Source organism: Papaver somniferum, chromosome 9, assembly GCF_003573695.1.
Source record: "Papaver somniferum cultivar HN1 chromosome 9, ASM357369v1, whole genome shotgun sequence".
Lineage (NCBI taxonomy): Eukaryota > Viridiplantae > Streptophyta > Magnoliopsida > Ranunculales > Papaveraceae > Papaver > Papaver somniferum.
Genome location: NC_039366.1, coordinates 25,365,147 through 25,375,979, shown reverse-complemented (window position 1 = coordinate 25,375,979; position 10,833 = coordinate 25,365,147). Strand labels below are relative to the sequence as shown.

Sequence of the window (10,833 nt, the reverse complement as noted above, 5' to 3'; positions counted from 1 at the left end):
AACAAGGTCGGTCTAATTTATAATCAGGAATCTATTTTTAAATTGAGACCGAAGAAATAGAAGTAGAGACATACTGCATTTTCCCGATTCATTCTTATGTATTTTTTGGATTTTTTTATATCATAATGTCGATAACAATGTCCTAAATTTATTAATATTTTTTTTGGATTTTTTTTCGTGTCGAATGTTGATAACAAAACCGGATACATGAGTTCGTATTAGCACAAACAGAAACACACTTGCTTCTAAATCCGTATGAGCATCCCAAATATAATATCAATCGTCAAGATCTTTTTCTTGAACCGTATGAGTGGATCAAACGAAATGTGGTCCGTCGATCATTTTAATTTTCGTTTTTGGTTGTATCCCTCAACCACTCGAACTCTAATTCCTATATGGTTCTCTCTTTCTTTCTTCCTCTCCTCCGAAAAACACCTCTCCTCTCCTCCGAAACACACCGTCGGCGCTTACATGTAAATGGATTTTTAATATTCCATAATATAGATTTTTTAAGGTTTTAGGGTATATTCCAAAGGAATCTTACATGTAAATGGATGGATTCATCGTTCTTACGAAGTTTCCGACTTATAGTAGTTCACTCATGGCCAAATTTCGATCTCAGAGCCAGGGTTTGCATACAATATGCCAGAATAACTAGGGTTTGATCTCTCCCGGGGCGATAAATTGTAAAATGTATGACGTTATACCACATTTGAAGTTCGAATCAACACCGAGCTTCATATTTATCGATTTCGATGATGTATCATGTTAAGTTTGAAGTCATAACCCTCCCGGAGCTTCTTGGCTCATAGTTTGTATGTGGTCATACCACATTTGAAGTTTGAAACAACATTGAGCATCATATTTATCGATCTTGATGATGTATCCAGTTAAGTTTGAAGTCAGAACCCTCCCGAAGCTTCTAAGTTCATAATTTATATGTCGTTATACCAAATTTGAAGTTCGAATCAACACTGAGATTCATATTTATCGATTCCAGTGATGTATCATGCTAAGTTTGAAGTAAGAACCCTCCCGGAGCTTCTTGGCTAATAGTTTGTATATTGTTATACCACATTTGAAGTTCGAATCAACACCGAGCTTCATATTTATCGATTTTGATGATGTATCCAGCTAAGTTTGAAGTCATAACCCTCCCGAAGCTTCTAAGTTCATAATTTTTATGTCGTTATACCACATTTGAAGTTCGAATCAACACCGAGCTTCATATTTATCGATTTCGATGATGTATCATGCTAAGTTTGAAGTTAGAACCCTCCCGTAGCTTCTTGGATCATAATTTGTATGTTGTCATACCACATTTGAAGTTCGAATCAACATAGAGCTTCATATTTATCGATTTTGATGATGTATCCAACTAATTTTGAAGTCAGAGCCCTCCCGAAGCTTCTAAGTTCATAACTTATATGTCGTTATACCACATTTGAAGTTTGAATCAACACTGAGCTTCATATTTATCGATTTCGATGATGTATCATGCTAAGTTTGAAGTCATAACCTTCCCGAAGATTTTTGGATCATAGTTTATATGTTTTTATACCACATTTGAAGTTCGAATCAAACCGAGCTTTATATTCATCAATTTTGATGATGTATCTAGCTAAGTTTGAAGACAGAACCATTCTGAATTTCGTGGTCCATCTCTAGGAATCTTATAACCTGAGTTTACCAGTGTGAACTAAAGCTACTTCACGACCTGTATGACTTGTCAAAATTACTCCATGACCTATGCGACTAGTCGAAACTCAAACCGGAAGCACAAAGAGAAAGCACAAAAACACAAAGAGAAAGCACAACGAAGCACACCAATTATCGAATTCATTTTTCATTTCCCCATTCATTCTTATACATTTTTTGGATATTTTTATATCAGAATGTCAATAACAATGTCCTAAATTTATTAATATTTTTTTTAGATTTTTTTTCATGTCGAAGGTTGATAATTGAACCGAAAAAATGAGTTCGTATTAACACAAAAACAATGCACAATAAAACACACTTTCCTTGATCCGTATGACACTCTTAACTTAAATCTACACCGTCCAAAAAATTTCATAATCCGTATGACCCCATCATACCACATCTTGTCCGTTAAAATTCTTTTACATAAATGATTTTTTTGTTCTTTCATCCACTTTTATCGTCTCTCATCTTCCCCTCTCTCAAAAAAAAAACCCAAAGTCAAGTTGCGCCTCCCTCGGAAAAAAATAACCTCACTCAAGATTTGTTTCACCAGTGATTTGTTTCAGTATGAAGCAAATCAGAAACCCTACATCCTCATTGTTGAAGAAACGAAACCAAATCTCGAGATCTCCTCAAAATCAAAATCCTAATTCTTCAACCAAATTTCAGTAAAACCCTATTATTTCTTCAACGAAATCGAAACAATTTTTTCAACCCTATTATCTCAGTAGATGATTTAGTGGTTGTGGAATGGAATTCTGGTGGTGTTAGGAAGATGATTATGGAGCTGTTGGTGATAAATTAGAAGATGGGTGTTGTTGGTATGATATGTTGAGTTAATGGGTCTGACGGATTTGAGATGCTGAGATGAATTCATGTGGAAGAAAAGGGGATCTGGTGAATTTAGGGTTCAAGAGCAGCAAATAAAATGTATGGAGGATTCTGCTGATAATCGAGTATTCTGTGATTGTGTTGTAGAGATGGGGATTACACGGAATCACTGAGTTAGGTAGTCAGAGTAATTACGGTGGTTGTATTAGTGGAATTGATTGGGTGGAACTGATTATAGAAAAGAAGGAATTGAGAGCATCACCTTCATCATCCGAGCAGCTGCCATCACTTCCAGTTTCCAGGTACTATATCTCTCCCTCTGTTGAAAATCCATTTTCTAACCCTAAAAATAAGATTGGGCTTGTTAATAAAATTGTGATTGTTTTTTGGTGTTATAAGTTGATTGGAAAGTATGGCCATAACAGTGCTGTCAAGCTAATTTTTGGTTGAGTTTTGACAATGCAATGTGAATTCTATACTTAAATATGTTCTTTTATTAATTGAATCAGATGATACACCATACTTGTTTGATGAAATGCCTTAATGTGAATTTTCTGTTTTTCTGTCATAAATGATACTGTATCTTAGTTTACTCTTTGATGTCCATGTGCATCAATATTTTCAAGTATGTTAAGTGGGAAAAGGGGTTCGTTAGTATGTCAATAGAGTATACAGAAGTAAAAGAATGATCGAATGATACAAGTTAGTATTCTTGAGATCACCATTGGCATATACGGAGAATTAAAATTTGTTTGTCCTTTCCAAATAAATTGATTGCATTCTTTTTTTATGGGTACCAAGTAATATTGTGTGAAATCCACCGTTAGCTGCTAGTTTTTTTCTTTTTCTTTTTTGTATTTGGTACAATGTTATTGTGGTAGTGTTTTACAATTGCCATTGTTAATCAAAAATGGGCTTGATGCTGGTTATAGTAATATTGTTAAGCTAAAATGTAAACAAAGAACGGTATTGTCCCTTTATTCCAATGCCACCCCTAAAGGACACTAGTTCCATGTGAAAGTGTTTCATTAAATTATAACTTCAGTTGAAGTATTATTGGATTTGGTGATGGTGCTTGGGTTTAGCCCTGATGTAGTTTTAAGGATATGGCAGTAGTAGGTTGCGGCTAGGTTCTAGTACATCATTCATTTCACTTTAGTGCTTGCAGGAACATTTGTTATATATTTTAATCTGGGAAAACTTCATTCCATGCCGCGTAATATTGTGCTTACGTTCATTTTTAGCTGTTATTAAGATGCTAGCTTAATAGGGCAGACGAGTTCATTAGTATGTAAAAAGACTATATTGTGAATTAGTGATTCTTTGTCAATATTACTATTGATCACATTGTCAGATCACTAATTTTACTTTTCACATCCTAGTGGGTATATTAAACTTGTGTTACTGGTAAATGAAGATCCGATTTGGGGGTTCATATGTGGTCTGTGAAGAGATGTTGTTGCTGGCTGTAGTTGGCTGAGTTCGGTGCAATCGATTCGGAGAATGGAGATGGGATTGTGATGGGAAGAAAAGAGTGGTTGATTGCGAGATTTAAGAAGGAGAAGTTTCAAGGAGAACAAGAAATTGCAGTCGATAGACTGAGTGTTGCTTTCAGGTTGCCGTGAAGAAGAAAGTGGAGATGATATTGACTGCATTGTAATCAATTCCTTCTTTTGTCCATTGACCACGACACGACAATATCTTTCGATTCTAAGGTAAATCTCTTGTTGTTCTTAAGAATTAGTCTTATCTAATTTCTTCTTCTTTTTCTTTCTTTTCTGTAACTTGTTATCCAATTACAGGATTCATAAGATTTTGGGGGTATCTATAGGGTTAAATGTTTTTACAGGGTTTCTTATTTAATTCATTGATTTACTGTATTATTACAGGTAAGCTGAACAAGTCTCTTGGAAATCTCGGAACCTTTTCTACAATAAAAGCTGCTATTAAGAAATATGTGCTTCTTCTGTGTAGACATATTTCTAAAATTCATGAATCCAGGAGGACTTACAAGTTAATTTAGGCATACTTAGGGTATATCTCTTGCTTCCTTTTAAATTTTGAGACTACTTTGATATGATACTGACTGATTATCTTGTCTGCATCTCACTTTTAGGATCTTCGATCTAAACTGGAGGAATTCTTCAATGCACAAATGGCGATTACTTGTGCGGATAGAATAGAAATCATGGTAACTCAGACTCCAGTCTTCACTTTTATTTTTCTTCTCTCTTTTATGTTGGTTTGCTTACTTTTCTTGAATTGTTGAGCTTACAACAGATGCTCGGTAAGCTTCACAGTTTCTTAAACAAAGAGATTCCAGAAAACATGATTGCGAGGATTTCACATGGCTACATATCGTTCCCAATTCTCAAAGGCTGTGGCTCAAGAAAACATGACTGCGAGGCAACGACAATTAAGAAAAAGGAATTTAGGTAACTCACTCTGTCTCTCTCTTTCTCTTAGTTCTTTATTACTAATTTCAACTTGTAGTTGATTCTTCCTGCCAATCTTACATGCTCAAGAGTTACGACAACAATACCACTCAGTCTTAGTTACATAACCACTTCTAGGACAATGATACTGCCAAGGGAGCTAGTATTTATTTGTGCAATGATGTTGTGCTTATTTCAGTATGGGTGAAGAAGATGTGTTTGACCTTTACTGTTTTGTTGTAGGAAGACTGGTGGAGATGAGGAACGAATGGCAGCCATTGCAGCTTACATGAAGCTTAATTGGCAGGGCCTTCAGAAGAAGGTTGTCTTTGTTACTGTTATTACAGATCTCAACACCTTCCATCGCACATGGTGAGTTCCTTATTCTTATTAGTGTGAATTAGTACATATGTTGCTTTCACGTTATCAGATCAATCATTCAAACTTGCCTTTCAAATGAGTGAATCATTTTATCAGAAGAATATTTTAGACCATGCCTTTGATGTACAAAAATGGAATCAGTTTATTCATAATACGAACGAACCATAGTTTGCTTGAGGATGATCTGTGAGCTTATACAATCATTCTTTTTTGTTTCAGGTTCAACACTGGTGTCAACCAATGCTACTGCCCTTCGGACGAGGTTGCCAAGAGGGCGTTGGTTAATGGCCTAGAGTCTTCCCAGATTCGCGTGTTTGGTTTGCCCGTCAGGCCCTCACTTTTCGGCTGTAAAGAAAACTGCAAGAGCTCTCGGCGAAGCACTATTCAATGCAGAACTTGGTAAACCAATTGGACAGATCACCATGGAAAGTCCAGTAAAGGTAATAGGTAATTCACTTGTTCTGTATATCTAACTATGTAGTCAAGTGGGTTTGTTTTTTGATAAAATCAATTTTAGATGCTTTTACTGGAGTCAATAACAGTTTTCTTTGTTCACCACAGATCAGATGATTCGAGACCCAAATGGAGAAATGGATGGGTGCTTGTGACTGCATTATAACCAAAGTATGGAGACACATTTCTTCTTATTAGTATTTTCCTGGAAACCCATTGGTTACTTTATCCATCTTTACTTGCATTGTCTTGTTTTTAGTTCTTATGATTATTATTTTTTGTAGGCTGGACTTGGAACAATTGCGGAGGCCTTGATAAGGGGCCTTCCAATCATGAAGCAATGGTTAGGCAGTTGTATTGCAGGCTCTGGTGTTGTGTTGGTGCAGTCGGTGTGTCCAAGGGCTAGAAAGGTTTTACTAAAACAAAAGTGTTATTAGATTTTTAATTTTTTTTGGTGTTGAAGTTCTGTAAAACTGATCTTATGTAGTAACAAACAACAGATCTTGTCTTTTTTTTTAAGAAATGATGTAAATGATCTATGTGATATAATAAAACTTGATTCAGTTTTTAATTTGTTTCATAATTTGTTTTAGTATCAATTTTAATTGTAATTTTAATTTTAATTTCAATTTGGGATTATCTAAATCGAAATCGTCCAGATACTTTCGGCACCGGCAAAAAGTTCGGTAGCTCAAAAATATAAGCAACCAACTTCAGGTATCACTTGCTCTATTATTATGGTTGGTCTATCTACGAAGCGATCGACGTTTCACTTGCTCTATTATCGTTGGTTTATCTATGAAGTGATCACTGTTTCACTTGCTGTATTTTGGTTAATATAGCTTTAAAGCGATCACTATTTTGCTTGCTCTAGGAAGGTCGGTCTAGCCATGAAGCAATTAAGAAAAAAGATGCAACATGGTAGTTGCTTGATTACTAAAGCGATTGTCTAGCTGCTCTAGACTTGTTGAAACCCCACCTTTTGCAACTCCAGAGCGAGAGCCAAATTAAGGCGCTTTAAGGAATAGAGCGACTCGATATGGGCTTTTCCAACCAAAAATGCCTGGTCGCTTAATCCAATTTTTCTTGTAGTGCTAGGATGAAAATAGCAGAAGGTGTTGCCAAGGCTTTGAAATATTTGCATGATCAAAAAGATCCTCCTATAATTTATAGTGGCTTGAAAAGTGCCGCCATTTTAGTGGACGAAAATTATAATCCAAAGCTGTCAGATTTCTGCCGTGCAAAACATGGTCCTATATGGGTTTACACCACGAATGATGAAAACCTATCACATGGTTATATACTTATATTCCTGCAGAGTATGCTCTTTGCGGCAAACTCACTTTGAAATCTGATGTCTACAGTTTTGGAGTTGTTTTGCTTGAGTTGATATCTGGGCGGAAGGCAGTTGATGAAACCAAATTTTATACTTCTGAAGAATGGCATACTGCTGCATGGGTAATCTTTTTCTTCTCTTTTAAACTCCCATTACTCGTGCATTAATTTCCTGAACATGTCACCATTTTGACTTTGCAGGCACGACCATTGCTTATGGAAAGAAAGCAGTTCCCTGACCCACTCATGAAAGGACAGTATCCATACCGTGGGCTTGTCCAAGCTCTCAATCTTGCGAAAATGTGTCTACAACAAGAAGAAGCTCAGCAAAGACCTTGTATAGCAGAAGTTATGACTACTCTATCCAGTTTAGTCTCCCAAATTTAAGAAGAAGCACAGGGTACAACCAAGGCTGATCCATTTACTCCGTCAACGACCATGGTGCGTAGAGCACAAGCAGCTGCACAAGGTAAAATCATGTAGTGAGAGGTGTAGTAAAGTTTTGAACATGTTTTTACCCTATAGTACAACTTGTTTATTGAAGGAGCTAGCTTCCAAAGGCTCATTCTTGTCCAACACTATTTTTGCACGGATAGTTTGGTGATGTTAACTAAATTTAAAATCCCCCCTTAACTCTGAGAAGGTATCTGGAAGTTTCATATTTCAATACTAAACATGGTATCTATCTAAAGACTTAAAGGCCTAGACAAATAAAGCTCTCACGTTAAACGGCAAGGAAATCCTCTCTTCCTAACGGCCGAAATAGGTCTTTTTTAAGTTTTGTGAAACGAGCGCTTCGATGAGGACACTTGACAACATATGATTGGTTTAAAAGGAATAAGAAAAAGATTAAAAAAAAGGAAATCAATTCACTTTGGAATTCATGACGTGATAATATTTAGGTGATGACACTTGGCAACGTAGGATTAGTTTAAAAATTACAAATTTAAAAGGAAAACCTAATTTACTTATGGAAGTCCAAATAACTACTACATTAGGACTCTTTTTTCCAAATTAATATATAAAGGAGAAAAAAAATTAACATATTTTCTACAAAAATAAAAGAAAAAAACAAATAAATCTGTACATATTCTCCACCTATTTAATGTTTTCCCGCCACACTAAATCAAAAATACATCATCACGGGGCAGGATGAAGCCCCCGATTCACCAAATCAAAAATGTATCGCCACGGAGCGTGGCGTAACCCAGACACACCAAATTACACGGTATAGTAATTCAAAAGAGAATAATAATATACATTTCTTGTAACAAAGAGAAAAAAGCCAACAGAAATGACGTGTCCCATGGGACAAAAGTAGTAGCATGAAGCTGATATCTACCCACCAATGTAAGAATTACCGCGTGAGATCAATAGAATAGGACACAACCATGCAATGGACCATATTCAAGAGGATTGCCGAAAATGGAAAATTTTCAACTTTATAAAAGAAGCCATTTGAACAATTAGACAGACTAAACCACTTACAAGTAGCATGAAGCTGATATCTACCCACCAATGTAAGAATTACCGCGTGAGACATCAACCCATGGACCATATTAATAAGATTGCCGAAGAAGGAAAACTTTCAACTGTATAAAAGAAGCCAATTGAAATAACTAGTGGGTGTTTTGACCGTTGATATCTCGAAACACTTCCGAACCAAACACAATTTGCTTTTCTCTGGGTATGCCTATGTTTCGGTTTTTCAAGAGAAGGGATGGTTATGGTACATAGCTAATCTTCTGAATATTTGAACTGGTTTCTTCTTCTTCTTTTAACTGCTAGATTAACATCTGCTTTTATTGTTGGTAGTCTTTTGTTATTTATCTTTTTTGAAAATTGGTTTTAGACCTTTTGGTTGTGAGGCTCTTGAATTTAGATTAAATTGCTTCAACTTTGGCGTTAAGGCAGACTAAACTGAATCCCAATATTGTGTTGAAGCAGAAAAGGTTGAATTTCAGCATGATGACAGTTTTCGTGTCTTCAAATCGAGAGAGCTAATCGTCGCCACTGATAAATTCAGTCCAGGACGTGTATTAGGCGAAGGAGGACGAGTGTATAAGGGTATTCTCAAAGACGGACAGGTAAGAAATGTTGTTAATTACCTATACCTAGCAAGTTTAGTGCTTAGTGACAGATGACTGTTTACTGATCCGATAAACAAAATTTTTAGGAAGTTGCCGTGAAAAGGTTTGAAGAGCAGGAAGATTTGTGGGCGGAGGTTCGAATGCTCAACTGCGTAGAACATCCTAACATTGTCAAGATGATTGGTTACTGTGATAAAGAGAAAGATCATATTATAGTATATGAATTCGTGCCATTACGTTCGTTGGATCTTCATTTGCACGGTAAGGTTTCTCACCATCTTGTGGATCGTGACGTTGTAAAATTTGTTATAAAAACTAACTTGATCTTCTATGTTGTAGACCTTAAACCCGGAAAAACGCCTCTTGACTGGAAGACTAGGATGAAGATAGCAATGGGTGTGGCCAAGGCTTTAGAGTATCTGCATGATCAAAAGGATCCTCCTGTAATCTACAGTGGCTTGAAAAGATCCAGTATTTTACTCGATGAAAATTATGATCCAAAGCTGTCAGATTTCGGTTGTGCAGAACATGGTCCTACCCTGAATCACACCGCGGCCAATAGAAAGTTTTCATTGTGCTATCTTGGTCCAGAGTATCCTATGACTGGCTATCTCAGTTTGAAATCTGATGTCTATAGTTTTGGTGTTGTTTTGCTTGAGTTGATCTCTGGGAAGAAGGCAATTAATGGATACAATAACGTTGTTTTATGGGTAATATTTTTCTTCCCTTTGCCCACACCATTTATTGCATACTCCAATCCTGAGACAACGGAACACATGTTTTTTCTAATGCATTTCCTTGACATATCACCATTTTGGCTTTGCAGGCACGGCCATTACTTAATCACAGAAAGAAGTTCCCCGAAATTGCTGACCCACTCATGGAAGGAAAGTATCCACATCGGGGACTTGTCCAAGCTCTCAATCTTGCGAAATGGTGTTTACAAGAAGACTTTCGCAAAAGACCTCTTACAGAAGAAGTTGTGATGTTTCTAACAAATTTAGCCCCCCTCTCCCAAATAAGCGAAGCAGCATAGGGTACAACAGTAGCTTATCCATTTACTCCGTCAAGAGCACAAGCGGTTGCATAAGTAAAATCATGGTTGAGAGGTCTAGTAAAGTTACAGTTGTTCTGAAATTTGTACCTTAGTACCACACAGTGTGGAACTTGTTAGCTGTTCTTCTGAAATTTGTATGTAGGTGTGACTAATGTGAAGGGCAGTAGACATTACGAGTAGCGATCTCTTAAATGAATATAAAGATTGAAAATCTTCAAATTATGAAATTTGTTTCCTAACGATATTCATCCCTAGAAAACACAAAACAATGAAACATTCAAATGCCAGGAACGGCAAGAAAAGTGCATGTTTTCATGTTCCACGATGCAAATTCCTATGTTATCAAAGACGAGCGCCCTAGGCACACGAGTTGTCCAAGGGGCGCCTAGCAATAAAACGGCCCAAGGCGAAAAACTGTGAGCCTTTTTTTTTTCCTGGGCGCCTTGGGCTCCCCAAGCGCCTAGCACAGCATAGGAAAATCCCATAGCCCATAACCAAGAGCCCCGGACACAAATGATAATTTTCCAAAATGTATTAGTACTCATTT

The 10,833-nt window shown here is 36.6% G+C and overlaps 2 protein-coding genes and 1 long non-coding RNA gene across 5 annotated transcripts; all 3 read left to right on the top strand.

Annotated features, from left to right (window-relative positions):
- The first annotated feature begins 5,696 nt into the window (after window positions 1-5,696).
- On the top strand, window positions 5,697-6,152 carry LOC113309292. Of its 2 annotated transcripts, none has more exons than XR_003340502.1 (3): window positions 5,697-5,791; window positions 5,913-5,975; window positions 6,089-6,152. It is a non-coding gene; the product is annotated as an uncharacterized LOC113309292 (long non-coding RNA). The 2 variants fall into 2 exon arrangements; XR_003340501.1 differs by having other exon boundaries at window positions 5,697-5,798.
- Window positions 6,153-6,903: 751 nt separating this feature from the next.
- Window positions 6,904-7,526, top strand: LOC113311613 (probable serine/threonine-protein kinase PBL7). Its single transcript, XM_026560431.1, has 3 exons — window positions 6,904-7,054; window positions 7,123-7,262; window positions 7,341-7,526. The coding sequence occupies exons 1-3, from the start codon at window positions 6,904-6,906 to the stop codon at window positions 7,524-7,526; spliced, it is 477 nt and encodes a 158-aa protein (XP_026416216.1).
- A 1,232-nt stretch (window positions 7,527-8,758) lies between these two features.
- Window positions 8,759-10,496, top strand: LOC113307809 (serine/threonine-protein kinase PBL27-like). Of its 2 annotated transcripts, none has more exons than XM_026556262.1 (5): window positions 8,759-8,868; window positions 9,084-9,226; window positions 9,316-9,490; window positions 9,569-9,939; window positions 10,056-10,496. In XM_026556262.1, the coding sequence occupies exons 1-5, from the start codon at window positions 8,829-8,831 to the stop codon at window positions 10,263-10,265; spliced, it is 939 nt and encodes a 312-aa protein (XP_026412047.1). In that variant the 5' UTR covers window positions 8,759-8,828; the 3' UTR covers window positions 10,266-10,496. The 2 variants fall into 2 exon arrangements, with proteins under 2 accessions (XP_026412047.1, XP_026412048.1); XM_026556263.1 differs by having other exon boundaries at window positions 8,771-8,868; window positions 9,087-9,226.
- Window positions 10,497-10,833: the final 337 nt, after the last annotated feature.

Coding starts and splice junctions, on each gene's coding strand:
- LOC113311613 (XM_026560431.1), top strand. CDS start 6,904: ATGAAAATAGCAGAAGGTGTTGCCAAGGCTTTGAAATATTTGCATGAT. Junction 7,055..7,122: donor TTTCTGCCGTGCAAAACATG/GTCCTATATGGG, acceptor ATATTCCTGCAG/AGTATGCTCTTTGCGGCAAA. Junction 7,263..7,340: donor AATGGCATACTGCTGCATGG/GTAATCTTTTTC, acceptor TTGACTTTGCAG/GCACGACCATTGCTTATGGA.
- LOC113307809 (XM_026556262.1), top strand. CDS start 8,829: ATGCCTATGTTTCGGTTTTTCAAGAGAAGGGATGGTTATG. Junction 8,869..9,083: donor CAAGAGAAGGGATGGTTATG/GTACATAGCTAA, acceptor ATTGTGTTGAAG/CAGAAAAGGTTGAATTTCAG. Junction 9,491..9,568: donor GTTGGATCTTCATTTGCACG/GTAAGGTTTCTC, acceptor TCTATGTTGTAG/ACCTTAAACCCGGAAAAACG.